This window comes from Microtus oregoni, unplaced genomic scaffold, assembly GCF_018167655.1.
Source record: "Microtus oregoni isolate MIOR12 unplaced genomic scaffold, Mior012 000041F_ref0000270, whole genome shotgun sequence".
Lineage (NCBI taxonomy): Eukaryota > Metazoa > Chordata > Mammalia > Rodentia > Cricetidae > Microtus > Microtus oregoni.
The window spans coordinates 19152504-19174831 of record NW_024543208.1 but is presented as its reverse complement, the minus strand read 5'-3'; the positions used below and the strand labels follow the sequence as shown (position 1 = coordinate 19174831).

Genomic DNA, 22328 nt, shown 5'->3' with positions numbered 1-22328 from the left:
CTCAGCAGTTTTTAGATACATACTATGACTTTATTCATATGACATTATATAAAACATAAACCTACAAAATTAGATAATAGGCTATAGTTGATAAGAGTTCCAAGAGAAGCCACATTTGAATAAATAATTTTAAAAGTTTTATCGTTTTTATTTATATGTCTGCGTCTGTATATGGTATGCACATTTGCATGTGGGTGTCCTCAGAGACCAGAGGAAGGCATCAGTTATCTTGCAGATGAAGTTATAGATGGTTGTATGCCATCTGACATATGTGCTGAGAACCAGATTCAGGTCCTCTGCAAGAGCAGCAAGCACCCTTACCCATTACATTACTGCTTTGGCCTCTTGTAATGATAATTTATAGGCCATGTTTTAGGGTAAGAGAACTATCCCGTAAGATTGCAAACTGAGAGTTTAACAAGTCATGCATTTGTCAAAAGCCGTAACACCTCATCACACAAAGAATAAACTTTTGTGTAAGCAAACAAAACCAAAACAATTCCAGAGATCCAGAAATTGCAGGGTAGAGTACAGACTGTAACAAGGGAATCTAACTATATTACAAAAAAACTTATTGGCCTCATTGAAGGGAGTGTGTGGGGGGCAAGGGGGTTCTACCTGAAGCAACTTTGGAAAACAGAATGTAAAACTAATACAAAATGTATTGCATATCAACATTTACTGTAGCTATAAAAGTTGCTTTCCACAGCACATTGGTTAGCAATTCTGATACTGTATATATAGAACTGAATGATTAAGGACAGAGACAGTGATCTGTATTGGAGTGGACAGCCACAGAAAAGCATGGCGAAGATTAAGATGATCAGTGTGATAATGAATTAGAGTTGGAGACACCAAAATACACAACTGTTTATTTTAACATTCTCATTAGTTAATTTAATATACATATTAGACATGTATAGATATGGAAATATTTATAGATATGTACATATCTATGAGTTGATTCTCACTCATATTGCTTGCTTTGGAAGCACAGAAGGTACCCACTTACTAAGAAGCACATCAAGGTGTAATAATACTCTTCTCCATTGAAAGGATCCAAGACTCCTTGTAGATTGATTAAGCAGGAGCCAGGTGACATCCAAGAATACCTTGAAGCAAAATGCAATTCCAAAAAGTAAGTTTTAACACACACACATACACACACGCACACATGCACACACGCACACATGCACACACGCACACATGCACACACGCACACATGCACACACAAACACACACACATCAGGGTGGGTGATGTACAAGCGACTGCTTGAAGGGCTCCCCAAATCCAGTGCTGAATAATTTGCGAAAACAATCATCCAATAGGTCTTTAACACAAAACACAAGTTTACATTCAGTCCATAATAACTTTAAAAAGTGAACAAGTGAGACAAATGGAGCAAAGTTGCCATGAGGAAGAATTACAAGTGGCTTTTGTAGGTGCTCAGCCCTGAGGAGCATAGTTACCAATTCTTTGTCTTGTTGGCCTCTGGAAGGCTCCTCCTACTCACAGCACAAAGCAAATGCCACTTCTTTATAGTCCTCTACCACCTATTAACCTCTCTCCTGATCACCATTGACTGTTCTCTCTCTAAATGTAGTAGGAGAGCCGCTTGTTTGTTCCTGGCTGCTTAGCCCCGAAATAACCACACAGAAATCATATTATTTGCAATACTGTGTGGCCAATTGTTTAAGCTTATTTCTGGCTAACTTGCCTTAAATTAACCCATCTCCATTAATCTGTGTATCACTGTGGCTTACTGGGTAAAGTTTTGGCATCTGTCTTTGGTAGGGCTACATGACTTCTCACTGACTCTGCCTTCTTTCTCCCAGAATTCAGTTTAGTTTTCCCCGCCAAGCTCTGTTCTACCCTATCACAGGCCCAAAACAGTTTTCTTATTAACCAATGGTATACACAGCATACAGAGGAAACCCCACATCACCTAAAAGTCATGTGGGATTTCCAAAGTCAGTTCATCCTGAAGGGTATGGTATGAGAAAAGAGGAGCCTAACAATAGAGAAAGATGGCTAATGCTGTCAGCAAAATATTTGTTAACACTTTAATTTACACCCTGTCTTATGCTTTGGTATCAGAGCAAGATATATTTCAAAAAGCATTTAATGTGAATTTCCAAGATGTTTATTATTTTTATCATAAAAAAGAAACTAAAGTATGGTGATATTTTGTTTGTGATCTAACAAATCAAGGCTGCCTGAAGATCAGAGTGCAGAGTTAGCCACTAGTTAGCCATAGTGGCCAGGCAGTGGTGGTACATACCTTTAATCCCAGAACTCCGAAGTCAGAGGCAGGCAGATCTCTGTGAGTTCAAGGCCACCCAGAGCTACACAAGATTGAATTAAAAGAGAAATAGAGCCAGACAATGGTAGCTCACAATGCCAGTACTTGGGAGTCACACGCCTTTAATCCCAGCACTAGGGAGATGGAGCCAGGAAGGAATATGGCTGGGCAGAGAGAGAAATACAAGGTGGGAGGAAACAAGAGCTCTTAGTATTCAGTATAAGGACTTGTATAGAAGGATACCCCATTTGGTATGAGGATTTTGTAGAGGTAAAACCTAGTGGCTAGCTTCTCTGCTTTTTTGATCTTTCAACTTTCATCCCTTAACATCTGACTCTGTGTTTTTATTAAGACCAATTAGAATTCATGCTACAGTAAAGGCTCTATTTTTACTAAAAATAAAACATAATCTAACGGTCTTTTCTTAGGGATTAAGTTATCTATTGTATATCATCTCATGGAATAACATATCCATATGGAATATTCCATATATATTATATATTCCAATATCATCATCAAAATCATCATCTCTAATTATTTGAGATTTTATAGATCACAATTTTGTAGGTGAAGAGTTCAAGAACCCCACTGAGACCAACTGATTTGATCAAAGTCACCTCAAGCGTCTGTGACCCAGGGAGGGAAATGCTGTTTTCCATAAAAAAAATCTATTGACCAGTGTTCAAGAACAAGCCTTTCTATAATATAGTTAATAAAAGTATTTAAATTCTCTTGCAAAAGACACAGAAATATTAGGAAAATACAAGTATTTGTTCTAGCATCTATTTTATCAAGTAATAACAGTCACCTGTTGTGGGGTATCCACCAGAAAAGATTGTCTGGACATGGGTTTAAGCCAATAGAAAGTCTTTATTAGCAAGCCAGTGACCACACTGGGTGTTTGGGATACCAGTGTGGATAGCTCCAAGCCATTCTCAGAGTGAGCTTTTAAGCATAAAGAACATATTCTGTGTTGACATACTTCAGTTAGGAGTAGTTAGCCAGAAGCAGAACTACAGAAGCCAAAAAGCAAGGTTACTGCATTTAGAGAATTTCCCAGAACTGTGATGAATTAGGTCTTTGTTTTCATCTTGGCTGATGGTGCTGTCTTCATGCTGAATTTTATGGCCTAAATGGTACTTCCATTATGGAGACAGTCGTGTTAACATCTGGGTGCCTGTTACACCATGAAGATTATGAAAATATTCTGCTATTGGGCATGCAGATTTAAAAGCTACCTAACATCTATCAAAATAAACATCAAATAAAATACAAAGCTTTTTAACTGAAAAAAAAAACCCAACTGTTTCTAAATATTTTCACTCTTGTTAGCATTGAAGTAGCCTTGTACCATAAAAGCAATTATCTTACATTCTATAAATATCTCAAAATGTGAGTATTATAAAATCTCATTTACTGGGTTTGGTGTTGCATGCCTTTAAAAACGTCACTCAAGCAGGGCAGTGGTCGCGCACGCCCTTAATCCCAGCACTCGGGCAGCAGAGGTAGGCGGATCTCTGTGAGTTTGAGGCCAACCTGTTCTTCAAGAGCTAGTTTCAGGACAGCTAGGGCTGTTAAACAGAGAAAGAAGTCTTGTATCAGAAAAAAAAAAAAGAAGAAAAGAAAAAAGCATCAAGATAGAGGCAGGCAGATCTTTATGATTTCATGAGTTCAAGGCCAGACTCTGGCATAGTAAATTCCAGGTCACCAGAGTTACATAGTAAAACCTCATATTTAAAAAATACACACACACGCACACACACACACCTATAAACTCTCAGTTTTACTCATATAAAGACAATTTAAAAACCCCCTAGAAGGCATGATACACTTCAGAAATCAACTGTGAATTCATATTAATAGAGGATGCACTTAGCTCCCCAGGTATTTATTTGGAGTGGATAAATAAACCAGTTTTTGACAAGAGACCTGAAATAAAAAAAAAACATTTCAAAAAACGATATTTGATTATGATATAACATCACCATCTACACATATAAATAAACATACAAAACTTTCAAGTAAAACTCAGATTTTTGATGGCCCTTTATATATTGGATCTATCCCTTTATCAACTTAATCTACACAAACAATTTAATGCGCTGAATTCCGTGACCCAAGTACTACTTGCAGTTTATGATGAAAGGCACTTATCCGTTCTTTCTGAACTGGCCAGTTCAAGATGCAGCGAGACTTAAACATTCCTCTTCGCAAGCAGAGTGCGTGGTTTAGTTTATAATCTGGAATATTCTGAAGAAAAATCAATATAATTGAATCCAGATTTTGCTCAATGGCTTGCTGAACTGCGTGATGGACCTTGAATCTAAACAAAAGATGAGAATGAATAGTTAGGCAATTAACATAGTTGTTAAACGTTAAAAGCTTAACAATCTAAAATTATTTCTGGAATTTTATTTGCACTTTCACTAAAAATTAGAATCCCCCCATCAATTTTGTTGTTACGAATTTTATGAATTGTGAATGTAGCAATTTTGCAAGGTCAGTTGAAAAACGAGTGCAGACATAAGACATTCACAAATTTCCCTACCTTCTGCACAGAGGGTCATTTAATAGATGGTTTGTTATAACGAAAATGACTTTTCTGCTTCTTTTGATGCTATTGACGATGGCTTCAAGTCCCAGGACACCTGCTTCAAAGTCCCTTTCTTCTAGACAAAATTTAAGAGTTTGGTCTTGTTCTTCCATTGGGGAGAAGTGTTCCCAAACCCAGTCTCTGTCTTTATAGGCATGGATGATGTATGCTGTGTATTCAAACTGTTCAGGCTGTGCTTCGATTTCCTTGAAACCAAGAACCCGGTGTACTAAAACATTCCAGTAAAAAGATATCCTCCAGCCCTCAAAGTGAACGAGCAATGCCGAAAGTATAAAAACCATGAGTCCAGTGGTACTAATCATGAAAAGGAGCTCGAATGGGGCACTGTCTTTACAGGATGATGTATCAAAAAGCATCACTGGGAAGCCATGGTACTGAGGTGGAGTATTGCAGAGGTAATGAGTGCGAAGCTCAGTGATGTTAGTGTGGGTTTGGTTAATCCAGTTCACAAACCAGGCAATACTTTCACACGTACAATCGAATGGATTAAAGCGCATATCTAAACTATTCAGGTTCTGGAAAGCTGGCCCAAAAACATCCTTCTCAACTGACGTGATGAGGTTCTTCTGAAGATTCAATGCCCTTAGAGATGTCTGGTCATCAAAAGTAGATGGTAGAAGTACGTTCAAATTATTCAGCCCTAGATTGATGCTCTTGAGCTCAAATAAGTTCTTGAACACCGCGACTGGGATTTCATCAAAGCCATTAGATTCCAGATTCAGGATATGGAGGTGAGATAGGCCCTTCAGGAAATTGACAGGACCGCCAGGGTTTGCATGCTTCCAGAGCCTTGCTAAGTTGTTGTGCTGAATATCCAGAATTTCGAGATTCTCAAGACCCTCCAACAAGTCCTCATTTATGTTGGCTATGTTGTTGTTGCTTAAGTCGAGAATGGTCAAGTTACCAAGCGGGCGGAAAGGTGAAGGGGACAGCTCCACATTTTTAAGTGCCGTCCTCCTGAGCATCAGCCGTTGAAGACTGGGGACCAAAGCAAAGGAATTGCTAGTCAGTTGGAGATTTTTGTTATAGGACAGGTAGATCTCAAATATATTTCTCAGACCTTTCCACTCCTGGCCTGTGAGTTCTTGCTCAATTTCATTAAGGCCAAGATCAAGAATCCTGAGTTGGCCCAGCCAAGAGAAAGCACCACTTGCTATTTTTGAGATGTGGTTTTTCGTTAAATTGAGGGTGGACAAAGGAGAATGAGCAAGGGACACGAATGTTTCATTGGTTAAAGTTTGCAAACTTGTGAAAGTTTTGGAAAGACTTAGGTACTTCAGACTCACCAAGCCCGTGAACGTATTGCTTTTTGTACTCAGAATATTATTATCGTCCATGTTGAGATATTCCAAACATTTTAGCCACTGAAAGGAAAAATCATCGATCTTGGGGTGTGAAGCAAGTGAAATACTTTGTTTAGTAAACGCTCGCTTCAAATTCAGGTACCTCAGATTGGAAAGTCCATAAAAAGAGCGAGAAGACAAACTCTGGATATTATTGTAGTCCAGAGACAGGTACCTGAGGTGTGGGAGCCAAGAAAATGAATCGTTACCGATATCGCGGAGGCTGTTGTAGGAAAGGTCAAGCCAGGTGAGATTTGTCTGATTCAGTCCAGAAAACGTGGTGTCTCTGGTTGCAAGAAGCTGATTGTTAGCCAGAGAGAGATTCTGGATGCTTGTGCCTGAAAGTTCCCAACAAAGCTTCTCCGTGAGCTGGTGGTCTAGTTGAGCGTTGTTCAAAAGGAGAGCAGATAACTTGCCAATTGCATGAAAACACCCTGGAGAAAACTGAGGGTTCAAAACAAACAAACAAAAAAACCCAGATGTAACAGGCTCTGCATCTTTGCTCAGTTCCCCTGCCCCTGCCCCTTGCAGCATGTGACTTGGGCAGGGCAGCCCACATTATCCCTCTAGTGAATGGCTCCTTCTTCACTCTGTGCCTGTAGCCACCCCCTATCTCCCTACCACCCACATCCCAGGGTCTTCCCAGGCTTCCCGGTAAAGTTGCATTTCCCAGCATTTTACCTAAACCACACTAGATCCAGTTGCATTTAAAAAACTATGTGTGGAAACAGTCATGGGCCAGACCCTGAGTGACTGTTTTCAGGGGCCACAAGTAAATAGACCATGATGGTATTTTCTCTTCTAGAGTTTTGTCTTTCCGGGCTTTCTTCTTCCTTTATTTTATGATAGAGTTTTCAACTTTCTTCCACTGACTTGCCTTCCATTATCAGAAGCCTCAGCTGTCCTGGGACAAAAAGAGGGACTCCAGACAGCCATAGCCCTTACCTGAGAGCAAAGGGGCTTGGCTTTCTTATATGTAGCTTATAACAAGTTTGGGCTAATGGAGCAAAAATTAACTAGGAATAAGAAAAGAGGTGTGCTTTTCTTTTTCCTTTTCTTTTTTTTAAAGGAAGTTAAAATGAAAATAGGCAATTATTAAATTATAGTACATTTGCCTGAACATTGTTTGCAGCCTTGAAAGTTAAGGTGGTTTTTATTATTATTATTAATTACTGTGTGAGAGATGTTCAAGAATACGACATTAATTTTACCCCATGAGTCAGTATTGCACGGCTGTGGAGAGCATTGTTGGATTCAGGCTTTATGCTGGTCCCTGTCACTTAGCAGGATGAACCTAGGCAGTACTCTGGCCAGCTCAGGGTCCCATGGCTGTTACATCACTAGGCAGGTATGCCCCTATGCTGCTACTAAGGTCCCGTTAAGAGACAAGCTCCGCCCATTTCTGCTCTCTTTTTTTCCCCTGCTGCTCTTCTGAAGAGATAGGCTGGTCCTTGTCTCTTCTTCCTCTTCCTCTGTATTACTCTTTCCCTCCTCTCTCCCCTTTACCCTTTTTTTCAGTAAACTCCCCGCATGGCTTATTTGTCTCCAGTCCACTGTGAGGCCTCTGGCTCTCTCCCACCAGGGTCCCTCTGGTGCCCTTTTACAAAAACATAGTCTTGGGTAACACACCAGAAATGCCACCCTGTCACCTGCCCTTTATTGTCTTAATTTACTCTTGTGTAAAAATAATCAGTTGATTAAGAAGACCATGCCATATATTCTGTATATCATACAAAATATACAGAAATAATTTTTGCAGTGTTGGTACTGTGTTAAGTATTCTAAGATTAAGCTGTTGTTGGTTTTCTTATACTTATTTGGAGAAGAACTGTAAATAGATATACACAAATACTAGAAGTGTTCTTTTATGATGGTAGACTTTAAGTGATTTTTATATTAACACTCCTTGTTTATGTATTTTATAAGATTATGGCAATAAATGTTCTAATTGGAAAAATATTTTAAAAATCAAGTGAGTAGCATACACAAATGATTTCATTATTCTTTTGGAATTATTTTTTGCACAGTGTCTTATATCTGAAAAATAGCTTTGTAAAACCGTATGTGTTAAAGATTTCCTATACTCTCACAGCTTGTAAATGCCCTAGATGAAGAGTTCCAGGCAATTAATGACTGGTGAGAGCCGGGGAGTCTTCCCCCGGGATGTGCCCCTAATTGGTTATCTAATACCACATGGTCAGTTCTAAACACACACATGTGAGCAATATTTAATGAACATAAGACTATCAAATGCATGTAATATATACATAGCTTTGTATGAAAATACTTCAGCTGCAGACCACAGGTCAAAGAGGAGCAAAATAGCTGAGAAATATTTCATTACAGGGAATGTTTTATACTAAGAACTGCTGCGGGACAGATGCAATCCTAAATTCTTTCCCCTTAGAGTCCAGTGAGGTAGCACTTTAAGAGCTCAGATTTGGAAGGCTGAAGCCCAGATCACTTGAATGAGGTACCTGATCACCAGATGATCAAAACACAAAGCCGGTGTAGGGGTGGCTAAGCCAAGTAGGAGGCCTGAGCTCTTAACCACCATAGTGTTTTCATTTGTATGGAGATGGGAGGAGAATGAGTTTGATTTTCACTATATAATTAGGAAACTAAAATCAGAGTCTTTTCAGAAATCAAAGACCAGCTCTGCAATGGCAGGGGAATTAGAGTTGGCTCCATCAACGGGCAATTTTTCAACTCTTCTTTGGTGCAGGTGGCAGTGGCTCCTAACAACAAAGGTTGAAGGATGTCTTAAAGACATGGCAGAGCTCATCACTGCTTTTCACTAGAAATCCTAAATTCCCTGCTGCACAGCATGGTTAGAGACCACACACACCTAAAGGTAGACTAGGAAGCAGTTTGTCCTTGACTTCTTACCTCTTTAAGTGAATTGGATGACAAGTCCAATTTCTGTAAAGAAGAATTGCCAAGAAAATCGAGTTCTTCACTTCTTAGTGCAAGGATTTTATTTTTCGATAAGAGGAGCTCCTGGAGGTTTTCCAGTTGGACCTCAGTACCCAACTTTGTAGATGATAAGCCATTATGCGACAGATCTAATTTGATTAAATTCTGTGAGTGAAAAATAGATACATGCATATTAGAGACTCTCTCCAACTGAATGAATCTTGGAGGTATCTCAAAGGAAAAAATTGACTTTTCTCTCTATTATGCTGAAGGACCGGATAACTTTTGTTGCAATTAAAAACACCATCGTTGTTACAAACTTTTCACCCATTTTTCCTCAATGTTTGTACCAGTCTGCTGTGAAGCAGTCTGTCCTATACATGGCTGTGTAAACAAGACAAAAAAACTGGCAATATCAAAAGACATGTTACATGAAAGGGGTAGATTTCCAGGGGACCCATCCCTAGACAAAGACCTGCAGAGTATTAATGGCTGCTGGGAGAAGAAAGTTCAGCCTCTCCCAGGGTTGAGCCCCCTTATTGGGTTGTCCAATGCAGAGTGGTCAGCCTTACTAGAGAAACACATTTTATCTTTTTAATACATACATGGAAGTCTTATTTCTTTAATAGAAATTCCATTAGATTTTCCCTAACAAATATCACTGGTTTTCCTGCTTTTTGCCTGAACTTGAACAATCCATCAAGATGTGGCCTCAATCCTGAACATCTATGTCCCTAATACAAGAGCACCCACATATGTAAAAGAAATAGTACTAAAACTTAAATTGCAATCAAACCCCACACACTCCACTCTTGCCAATGGACAAGTCAACCAGACAGAAACTTAACAGAAAAATAAAAGAACTAACAGATGTCTTGAATCAAACGGACTTAACAGACATCTATAGAACATTCCACCCAAACACAAAAGAATATACCTTCTTCTCAGCGCCTCATGGAACCTGCTCTAAAATTGATCGCACACTTGGTAAAAAAGCAAACCTCCACAGATATAAAAAATTGGAGTAATCCCCTGCATCTTATCACGATCACCATGGATTAAAGTTAGAATTTAACAACAATATTACTCTCAGAGAGCCTACAAACTCATGAAAATTGAACAGTGAACTACTGAACCACTCCTGGGTCAAGGAAAAAATAAAGAAAGAAATTAAAGACTTCCTAGATGTCAATGAAAATGAAGGCACAATGTATCCAAACCTATGGAACACTATGAAAGCAGTGCTAAAAGGTAAGTTCATAGCACTAAGTGCCCACATAAAGAAAATGGAGAAAGTTCACATCAGTGACTTAACAGCACACCTGAAAGCTCTAGAACAAAAAGAAACAGACTCATCAGGAGTGAAAAACAGGAAATATCAAATTGAGGGATGAAATCAACAAAATAGAAACAAAGAAAACAATACAAAGAATCAATGACGCAAAGAGCTGGTTCTCTGAGAAATTAAACAAGATAGACAAACCCTTATCCAAAGTAAGCAAAAGGCAGAGAGAGAACACCCAAATTAACAAAATCAGAAATGAAAAGAGGGACATAACAACAGACACTGACAAAATTCAGAGAATCATTAGGTTATACTACAAAAACCTGTACTCCACAAAATTGGAAAACGTAAAAGAAATGGACATTTTTCTAGATAGATAGCATATACCAAAATTAAATCAAGACCAGATGAGCAATTTAAATAGACCTATAAACTTCAAGGAAATAGAAGTCATCAAAACCTCCCAACCAAAAAAAATCCCAGGGCTGGATGGTTTTGGTGCAGAATTCTATCAGAACTTCCAAGAAGAGCTAATACCTACAATCCTCAAAGTGTTCCACATAATAAAAACAGAAGGAACATTGCCAAACTTTTTTATGAGGCTACAGTTACCCTGATACCAAACCACACAGAGGCTCAACCAAGAAAGAGAATTACAGACCAATCTTACTCATGAACATGGATGCAAAAATACTCAATAAAGTACCAAATCCAAGAACACATTTTAAAAAGTCATCCACCATGATTAAATTGGCTCATCCCAGAGATACAGGGCTGGTTCACCATATGAAAATCTATCAATGTAATCCACCATATAAATAAACTGAAAGAAAAGAGATATGATCATTTCATTTCACTTGACAAAATCCAACACCCCTTCATGATAAAGGTCTTGGAGAGAGCAGGGATACAAGGAACATATCTAAATATACTAAAACCAATACACAGCAAGCCGACAGCCAACATCAAATTAAATGGAAAGAAACTCAAAGTGATTCCATTAAAATCAGGAACAAGAAAAGGCTATCCATTCTCTCCATATCTCTTTAACATAGTTCTTGAAGTTCTGGCTATAGCAATAAGACAACATAAGGAAATCAAGGGAATTCAAATTAGAAAGGAAGAAGTCAAACTTTTGTTATTTGCAGATGATATGATAGTATATATATAAGTTATCCCAAAAACTCTACCAGAGAACTCCTATAGCTGATAAATACCTTCAGTGGTGTGGCAGGATACAAGATCAACTCAAAAAAATCAGTTGCCCTCCTATATACAAATGATAAAGAAGCTGAGAGGGAAATCAGAGAAATATCACCTTTCACAATAGTCACAAATAACATAAAATATCTTGGGGGTAACACTAACCAAAGAAGTGAAAGACCTATTTGAAGTCTTTGAAGAAAGAAATTAAAGAAGATACCAGAAAGTAGAAAGATCTCCCATGCTTGTGAATAGGAAGGATCAACATAGTAAAAATGGCAATCCTACAAAAGGCAATCTGTATATTCAATTCAATCTCCACCAAAATCCCAACACAATTCTTCATGGACCTTGAAAGAATAATAATCAAATTCACATGGAAAAATCAAAAAGCCCAGAATAGCCAAAACAATCCTGTACAATAGAGGAACTTCCAGAGGGATCACCATTACTGATGTCAATCTCTATTACAGAGCTACAGTAATGAAAACAGCTTGGGACTGTCATAAAAACAGGGAGGTTGACCAATGGAATTGAATCAAAGACCCATATATAAATCCATACACCTATGAATACCTAATTTTTTTTTTACAAAGAAGCTAAAATTATACAATGGAATAAAGAAAGCATCTTCAACAAACTGTGCTGGCCTAACTGGATGTCAACATTTAGAAGAATGAAAATAGATTCATATCTATCCCCATGCACAAAACTCAAGTCCAAATGGATTAAAGACCTTAATATAAATCCGACCACACTAAATCTGATAGAAGGGAAAGTGGGAAGTAGTTTTCAATATATGATCACATAAGACCACTTCTGAAATATAGCCCCAGTAGTACAGACACTGAGAGCAACAGTAAATAAATGGGACCTCCTGAAACTGATAAGCTTCTGTAAAGCAAAGGACACAGTCAATAAGACAAAAAGGCAGCTCACTAAATGGGAAAAGATCTTCACCAAGCCCACATCAGACAATGGACTGATCTCCAAAATATATAAAAAAAAAACTCAAGAAATTAGACATCAAAATTCTAAATAACACAATTTAAAAATTGGATACCAACCTAAACAGAGTATTCTCAACAGAAGAAATATACTCAAGGAAATGTTCAACATTCTTAGCCATCAGGGAAATGTGAATCAAAACAACTTCGAGATACCATCTTACACCTGTCAGAATGCCTAAGATCAAAAACACCAATGATATCTTATGCTGCAGAGGATGTGGAGTAAAGGGAACACTCATGCATTGCTGGTGGGAATATAAACTTGTACAACCACTTTGGAAATCAGTATGGTGGTTTCTCAGAAAATTGGGAATCAACCTACCTCAGGATCCAGCAATACCACTCTTGGGCATATACCCAAAAGATGCTCAACCATGCTACAAAAACATTTCTTCAACTATGTTCAGAGTAGCATTATTTGAAATAACCAGAAACTGGAAACAACCTAGCTGCTCCTCAACTGAAGACTAGATAAAGAAAATGTGGCACATTTACACACATTGGTAAAAAAAAATGACATCTTGAATTTTGCATGCAAATGGATGGAATTAGAAAACACTATTCTGAGTGAGGGAACCCAGATCCAAAAAGGTGAATATGGTATGTATTCACTCATAAGTGGATATTAGCTATATACAAAAGATATTGAGCCTATATTTCATGATTCTTGAGAAGCTAAGTAATAAGTGAACCCTAAGAAAAACATATATAGATCCACCTGGAAAGTCCAAACAGACAAGATTGACTGACAAAATTGGGAGCATGAGGGTGGGGAGAAAATAGAGGGTAGAACGGGAAGAGGAGGAGGAAAGGGGTGGGGTGAAAAGAACTTGAAGGAATGGGATAGTCGAGAGGGAGGAGGGACAGAGATGAGAGCAGGAAGAAAGATATCTTGATTGAGGAAGCCATTATAGGTTTAGCAAGAAACCTGGTTCTGGAGAAATTCCCAGAAATCCACAGGGATGACCTCAGCTGGGACCCTAAGCAGTAGAGGAGAGAGGGCCTGATCTTGACTTGCCCTGTAGTCAGACTGATGAATATCTTAAATATCACCATAGAACTCTTATCCAGCAACTGATGGAAACAGGGGCAGAGACCCACATCGGAGCACTAGACTGAGCTCCCAAGGTCCAGTTGAAGAGTGGGAGGAGTGAGAATATGAGCAAAGAGGTCAAGACAATGATGAGTACACCCACTGAAATAGTTTACTTGTGCTAATGGGAGCTCACAAACTCCAGCCAGACTGGGAAGGAACAAGCATAGGGCCAAACTAGTCCCTCTGAATGTGGTTGACAGTTGCATTGCTGGGGCAGACTAAGGGGCCACTGGCAGTGGCATCAGGATTTATCACTACTGCATGTACTGGCCTTTTGAGAACCCATTCTCTTTGGAGGGATACCTTGATCAGCCTAGATATAGTAGGGAGGGCCTTGGACCTTCCCCAAAACAATGTGCCATACCCTCTCTGAGGATTGGAGGAGGGTGGGAGGGGTGGTATGTGCAGGGAATTGGTATTTATAATGAAAAAAAGATAGTGTTTTTTAAAAAAATAAGTAACTAAAAAAGGAAAAAAGAAAGAACGAAAGAAAGAACAAAAGAAAGAAAGAAAGGAAGAAAGAAAGAAAGAAAGAAAGAAGAAAGAAAGAAAGAAAGAAAGAAAGAAAAAGAAAACAACACAGTCCCTATAGTTAAGGCTAAGGGAACATCCTGGAAGAAGGAGCCAGAATATTATAAAAGCCAGAGAACCAAGTCATCTTCCTGTAAGCTTCAAGTTCAGGCAAAAAGCAGGAAAACCAGTGATGTTTGTTAGGGAAAATCAAACGGAATTTCTATTAAAGAAATCTCAAGGTCCAAATCAGGAGCAGAAGGAGACGGAGCACGAGCAAGGAACTCAGGACCACGAGGGGTGCACCCACACACTAAGACAATGGGGATGTTCTATTGGGATCTCACCAAGGCCAGCTGGCCTAGGTCTGAAAAAGCATGGGATAAATCCGGACTAGCTGAACATAGCGGACAATGAGGAATACTGAGAATTCAAGAACAATTGCAGTGGGTTTTTGATCCTACTGCACGTACTGGCTTTGTGGGAGCCTAGGCAGTTTGAATGCTCACCTTACGAGACCTGGATAGAGGTGGGCAGTCCTTGGGCTTCCCACAGGTCAGGGAACCCTGATTGCTCTTCGAGCAGATGAGGGGGGGGGGACTTGATCGGGGGAGGGGGAGGGAAATGGGAAGCGGTTGTGGGGACGAGGCAGAAATCCTTAATAAATAAATAAATTAAAAAAAAAGAAATAAGACTTCCATGTATGCATTAAAAAGACAAAAATGTCTTTCTTTAGTAATTTCTCTGGTCAGATTTTGATTATCTTTGCCTTGAAAGGAATTTCCTGCATGCTATGGTTTAAGAAGGCTCAAAGACTGAAAAACATATCACTTTATCAACGCTTGTCAGTATGCTTAAATTACTACGTTACACCCTCGGCATCTGAGAAGGAATATATATATATATATATATATGTGTGTGTGTGTGTGTGTGTGTGTATGTATGTATATTAAAGACAATAAATTGATTTGCAAATGGCTTTGGTTTAAAGAATGCACTTATAGGTTGCTGAGGTTACCCGCTAATAACACACACCCTTGTCACTGATTTAAAATTTAGGCAAAACATTTAAAAGAAAAGGCAGAACTCATGGAAAGGGCGATGTTCCAAGATTTCTTAAGCTCCAAATAGTAGGCAGTATTTATCCCAACAGTCTGTTTCACCATTGTATCAACTTGTTACTTGTATTTAAGTCAGAATTTGGACTCATTGTGTTTCTTATTCACATCCTAAATTCAGAAGCACCCCGAGTTTATTTTCTATGTTCCCCATGGGATAGGCAGATGCATTTCTGGTCATGATGTCTCTCTTGTGTGTCCTATTTCAAATGAGACAACGCAAGAGAGGAAGCTCTCTTAATGTTCAAATTGACTTAAGACTGTAATTTTGAGCAGATTTATATCCCAATGCCCACACGCAGAGGTGTAACCCAGCAGTCATGAAGAGGGTTGATCAGCATTGGTACCCTTACCTTGATATCTATATAGACTTTGATGATTCAGTAACTTAAAAACTTAACTTCATGTAACTGTAGATAATATTTGCATTTCTTAGAACAAAAGAAACACATGCATCCTACCTTCTGGTTTCTGAAAGGGTTGCTTTTAATTTTGTGTATTGAGTTAGACATTAGGTAGAGTTCTGTCAGGTTCCTGCAGAAGACGAAAGTTTTATCGGAAATCTGAGACAGCTCATTGTGTTGCAGGTTCAAGACTTTCAATAAAGGGAGTGTTTGGCACAGTTCAGGCTCCAGTTTTGAGATGGTGTTAAATCCTGCATCCAAGATAGCAAGTTGGCTGTATCTTGTAACATTGGTATGTGGTAAGCTTCTGAGTTGGTTGTGGGTAAGATTCAGCACTCTTATGTTGGCAGGAAGGTTGGCAGGGATGTGTGTCAGCTTCAGATGGCTACAGTCAGCTACCTCATGACTCACAGTACATTGGTTTGTGGAAGACACACCAAGAATCCATAGGGACAAAAGTCCCCCAAGGGAGTATATTAGATAGGATGAACACCCTTTCATGATTCTGCCCTATAGAGGAAATATAAAAGGCATTGGTTAATACCATGCTTCCATACCCTTTGGTGTATTCTTTTAAAATGTATCATCCAAATCTATAAAAGATCTTTTAATAACTTTTGCACCATGCAGTTATATACCATATAAGTGATGCACCAGGCAGAAAAAACTCAAATAACACCAATAAGTGAGATAAACTGCAGATACTTCTTTCTCATCTTCCCTCACCATAGAGATAAAGAACTCAAGTCATGCCATTTCCTTGAAACTATGGTTATTTGGTCAATTGTTATATTGCCTACTTTTTAAAACTATCTCCAAGTGACTCCAGGCAAAAATCCCACCTTGAAATTATTTTTATCAACACAGAATAAATACACACACTTCCAGAATAGATGACAGTATTGTGTATAATGCATAGTCAGCAGGGCAGAATGATTTTCAAGTTTATCAGTTCTCTAGGTTGTGAACAGTTAAGACCCTTTTTCGTAGTTACTTTGAAATATATAGTTAATCACTTTTAGCCATAATCATCCAGTGATTTCTGAATTTCAGCTGCACCCTAACTTTTGCTAGCCACCTTCTCTCTTCTCTGGCTGCTTACACTGTTCTTGGCCTCCGGTACCCACAGCTTCTACCAGTTCACCTTTCATAGGAAAAAATGTGAATTTTGTCTTCCTTTATCTGATGTATTTCACGGCAATAATACTCTCAGGCTCATGTCTGTAGTTACTGATGTGAAACAACTCTGCCCTACTCTAAATGTTAGGCGTTTAACTAGACCATTCTCTCTCTTTCTTTACTAGTTTTCTATACTTAGCTTTATCTTCATCTAGTACTGTGTTGCAAGCATAATTTCAAGGACTATCCCTAAAACTATATTTCTTGATTTGCTGACTACACAGATTTTTTTTTTAAGATTTATTTATTATGTATGCAGTGTTCAGCCTCCATGTATGCCTGCAGGCCAGAAGAGGGCGCCAGATCTCATTACAGATGGTTGTGAGCCAGCACGTGGTTGCTGGGAATTGAACTCAGGACTTCTGGAAGAGCAGGCAATGCTCTTAACCTCTAAGTCATCTCTCCAGCCCTACACAGAATTTCTTGATGCCTTCCTTTGTGGCACAAGAGACACATGCTCTTCGGTCTGTACCGCATTGCTCCATCCTTACAGCAATGTAACTGTTAGTACAATATCGGTTGATATTACTAAGTTATGAAATGGTAGGGTTTGGGGTCTGTAACTATGAGTAAGGAGAAACATTTTATCTAAATTGGTTAGAAAATCCTAACGCTAAGAAATCTCATTCATAATATATATTTATTTCAGTCAATATTCTCTGAAGAATCAGTGCAACTTGGAGAAACGTAGTAAAGAGAGCAGATCCTGGAATAATGTGGCCCGCGTTCACATAATGGTGCTTCTGTTCTGTAGCTTTGGACAAGTCAGATCATCTCTCAGATCTAGATGAAATTCTCCAAAGGGAACTGTGAGGATCAAAGGAGACAAACTGAGCTGACCTCCTGGTTCTCAGAATATAGCCATGTAATATTAAAACCATTATTCAGTCAGAGTAATAACACTGGGAGTTAAGAGAACATGATTCTTTAAGTTTAGTTTTCAAATTCAAACATTTTGAAAGTTTTTATTTATAACAGCACGTGATTTTAACTATGCTCTGTCTTGTAAGATTTTTTTTATTAACAGTTTCTCCTTATATATTTTAATGTCTTTTCTTTAAATGTGGTAATGCAAAATATCACAAGGATATTTCAAGTTGTCTCTTTTCTTCGAGGTGTGTCTATTGCTATTTGTTTCAGTCTGAAGGCTCACTTTTCCCTCGACTTTTATAATTTTCTTCTATAATAATTTCCTTTCCTATGCTTTCTCTAGTCTCTCTGCTGGAACTGCTTTCAGGCAGACATTGGTCATCCTGTGTAGTCCTGTCCTCATCTTGGGTTTTATATTTTCCCTCTTCTTTTTATTTTATGTTCTTAGATATAAGCTTAGTTTTGCACACAAGACCTACCCTGGTTGGTTTTTATTTTAGCAATTGTATTTTAAATGTATGCAAAACAGCACACAAATCATAAATGTGCAAATTATTGAATTCTCATAAATGGGTATATCTCTGGAATCACTACTCAAATCAAGAGACCAAGGTTTCTGCAGTGCTTTAGAAATCTCCCTCACCCCCACCCCATGAATTTCTTCATTTTTCCTAAACACAAACACTATTTCCTATATTAAAGGCCACCTGTCTTTGTGTTAAGTATTAATAAAATATTAATATTATATTACACCAGTCCCTCATTAGCACAGTTTACATTCTACAGTTTCAGTGGCTTGTGACAGCTATGATGCAAAATATTCCCACAATGCAATGAGGAACTGGGACATTTTTAGGGAGAAGGCGGGGAGACAGAGACAGAAAAGCCATATAACTTTTACTAGATTATGTCAAAAATGGGTCTATCGTTAAGCTTCACTATAGACGTGTATGTACAGGTAAGTTGGCACAGGTAGGCTTGGATGCTCCTGATGCCCTCAAGCACTCGCTGCCATCCTAGAACACACCCCACAGCTAACAGGGATAATATGTGTATCATTTTGGGATCTATTACTTTTTATTTGCTCCATATGAGGTTTGTAAGATAAATCCACATCTCATTGTGTCTTAATATTTATCATTTTATTGCTGTAAAATGTTCCAATATATGGTTTTCCAGTATATGGTTTCAACACATTCCGAAAATTTTGAAAAAAAAATCTTAAATAGGGCCAGATATGATTATCTTAGATTTTTAATCCCAGAAGTACTTGTGGGAGCCAGAGACAGATGGATCTCTGTGAATCTGGAACCAATCTGGTCTACAGGGTAATTTCCAGGCCAGCAAAGGCTACAGAGTAAAACCTTGTCTCAAAACAAAACAGAGAGAGAGAGAGAGAGAGAGAGAGAGAGAGAGAGAGAGAGAGAGAGAGAGAGAAGCAAAAAAGTATTCTTAAATATCCTAGACAATCCAAGGAACTTTACAATAAATATATTTGCGTTATTACAGATATAATAATCGATCTAAACACCTGTATCACCAGCTCACAAACACATCCTGCAAACATCAATCTTCTCCCTGAACAGATTTCTTTTTCATCAATAGTTTTAGCATTTCTTACACAGAATTTTTTATCCAATGTAAATTTTCACATAACAACATGAAGGCGTTTTACGTATACATTCCCTGACTTTGGGCAAATGCATGAATCTGTGTAACTCAAATCCAGAGAATTCCTCTGTCCCTTCCCAGTTAACTTCCACCATTGCTCCCAGAAGTGACCACTGCTCTCCCTTCAGACCAATCTTATCACCTCAGAATGGAATCTCATTCATTCTCATACATACAACCACCTTTATCTGATGCATTAGTTTTGACGTTTAACTGTGATGTGTGTTTCAAAAAATGGACTCCCGATTCTCTCAAAGGCCATGGTTCATGCCCCAGAGTGAGCACATGGTATTTACTATGTTTTTATACATATGTACCTATCATAAAGCTTACAGTACATATCAGTGGCAAATATGGAACAGACAACTAACAAGTTTTCCTCCCAGGACCATAAGGTTTCTCTCCTCTACTTACCAGTTTATGGATACAATCCCTGTAAGATATTCTAGCTCTAGGTGTTTAGGTAACACCTACCCTTCTGGAAAGGATGTGAATAAAAATTAGAATTACTGAGGATCAATGCATTTACTAACTGTATCCCTGAAAGACATTCCGAAGCTGAAAACATACTCCATTGAGCGAGCGAGAGAGAGAAAATCCACTAAGTGCCAAGAAAGCAGAATGTGTGGGGAAAAGAAGAAATCGTGAATAGAATATCGGAAATTCAGAATAGTCACCCCCGCCCAACACACAGACTCACAGACACACTCAGAGAAGGGGGGGGCACAAATCCTAAACATTTTATAAGGTGATCATATCATCAATTACTTCCTAAGGAAAGAGATTCATTTTTTATGAATAACTTTTCATCAATAGTAAAAGAAAGCTTTTAAAACATTTTGGGGAAAAATATGTTAAATTCCAAACTCCACTGTCAGCTGAGCAACTAAGAAAAGAAAGGAAACAGCTGTTTGATGTAGGCAAAGACACATTTCAATCCAACAAACAAAATTCCAGTTAAAGTATGAGATGAGGATGCAGGAAAAGTTACTACTGAATGATTCTTCCTGAGAGGCAGGGAGGAGTAGGAGAAAGAAAGACCTTGCATTTGGGGAAGCACTTTTGGAGGCACATAGAATTGAATTTCTTCATTCAAGGGAGAAACTGCATTATAGCGTGACTAAGGCAGAGGGTGTGGGGGAGCAAATACTTAGAATCAGCCATGATTTATAATTTGGTTTATAAACATTGCAGCATCTTTTTGTAAGTTAATACATGAGCACCTACATGCAGATACATATAAAATACAATCACATTGGAAAGTCAGGGAAAACACATGACAACTTCTATATGTGGGAAATTGAGTATTTTCCCCCAGCGAGTCCATAATTCTTCAGCCTGGTGTCCGACCTTACTAAACAACTTCCTAAACAGCTCGCTCCCCCCCTCCCACCATCCTCTTTTATTCTGGAACAGGAAGCCAACCGCCAGTTCCTAGAAATACCTGAGGATTCTTTCTTTCTCGAAAATATTATCATAATATTTTCTAATATTATTCTAAAAAGAAGAAAGGAGTTTTCAACCGTCTGAGATTTCTTTGCTTTAAGGCAAAGGTGCATTTTTTTAAAAAAAAATAAAGCATTTAGTTAATTTCTAATAAAAATCTTTTTACTTATTCTTTGAGAATTTCATACTGTATACGACCCGCGGGCATGTATTTTACTTCTCACTCCCCGCCCCATCCCATGCCAGAGTCACCTTTACCCTTTTTGTAAAGCCTGTTGCAAAATCACACCCATCCGAAGCTGCCTGAATGAGCCTTTCCAAGAACAGAAGTCTACAGAGGAAATATTTTCGGTTTAATTGCTTCATAAAATTGATGTTTTATCAAAGAAATCAGATTTGATTTTGCGACTAAATTTGCATTTGGCATTCCTATGCCTTCCTTCCCTGTACCTGTATCGCCTTCTACCTTCTTCTGTTGTATGATTCTCACAAGGTTTCATTCCCCACATGAAAGACAGGTGGATTAGCGTTAAAAGTCAAGAATGTTCTGATTTTATTCAGCCAGAGATCCTGCTTTCTCTTGGTTATCATTCAGACCTTAAAAAAAAAAAAATCGGACTTTTCTTGCAAACCTGAAAGTGAAACCTAAGTATAAGAAACAGAAAAGACAGAAGAGAAAGAAAAAAAGACAGAGGAGAAAGTTTAGCATAGTTAGCGCAACACAGGATATTGTCAGTGAAATAGTTAAATTATTACCTTTCTTTGGTTTCTTTTTAATGACTTCCTGGAATTCTCTGAAATGGTCAGGAATTGAACTTTAGGGAGAAAGGGGAGGAACGGGCTGCCGCCTGTGGGTTGAACTCTGGAAGTGAATGAGTTAAGCACCGCAGGAGCTCAGCCTAGCCCTCCAGGAAGGGTTGCAGATCCTTGTAAACCTGTCAAATAGGGGTAGTGTGTGGTCAAAGACTTGGGATTGGGGGTGAGAGGGGAGGTGGAGACTGAGATTTGTGGGACCGACTCCGAGGACGCGCGGGGGGCGGGGGCGGGGGCGTGTCTAAGCAAACTGAAAGTCATTCCCTCTTACTTGGCTTTATTTTCTTTGCAACCTTGCAAAATGAGCAGAGGTGAATTTAATCTCTTGGTCAAAATGGGCATCCTGTTTTCCAGCTGGAAGAGGTGAGGACAGCCAGGGCACGGGTGGAGGTCCTGTCTCAAAAACAATAAGGAAACTTCCAGAAACAATAAAAAAAAAAAAAAAGGATGGGGAGGAAGGGAGGGACAGAGGGAGGGAAGGCAGGCAGAGTTCTTCCAGCACTGGCTGTCACAAAGAGCCCTTCTTGCTCAAGCAGACCCGGTTCCC

The 22328-nt window shown here is 38.7% G+C and overlaps 1 protein-coding gene across 1 annotated transcript; it reads right to left on the bottom strand.

Moving 5' to 3' along the window:
• Positions 1-3974: 3974 nt before the first annotated feature.
• On the bottom strand, positions 3975-21740 carry Tlr3 (toll like receptor 3). Its single transcript, XM_041632516.1, has 6 exons — positions 21725-21740; positions 21419-21565; positions 15860-16312; positions 9150-9341; positions 4852-6704; positions 3975-4626 (listed from the first exon to the last, which is right to left on the bottom strand). The coding sequence occupies exons 3-6, from the start codon at positions 16301-16303 to the stop codon at positions 4398-4400; spliced, it is 2718 nt and encodes a 905-aa protein (XP_041488450.1). The 5' UTR covers positions 16304-16312; positions 21419-21565; positions 21725-21740; the 3' UTR covers positions 3975-4397.
• Positions 21741-22328: the final 588 nt, after the last annotated feature.

What these genes read in the sequence shown, in the direction of transcription:
- Tlr3 (XM_041632516.1), bottom strand. Translation starts at nt 16,303, where the DNA reads ATGAAAGGGTGTTCATCCTATCTAATATACTCCCTTGGGGGACTTTTG. An exon ending in ACCCTTTCAGAAACCAGAAG is followed by an intron (nt 9,342 to 15,859) that starts GTAGGATGCATG and finishes TTTCACTCACAG; the next exon opens with AATTTAATCAAATTAGATCT. An exon ending in CATCCAATTCACTTAAAGAG is followed by an intron (nt 6,705 to 9,149) that starts GTAAGAAGTCAA and finishes TTGAACCCTCAG; the next exon opens with TTTTCTCCAGGGTGTTTTCA.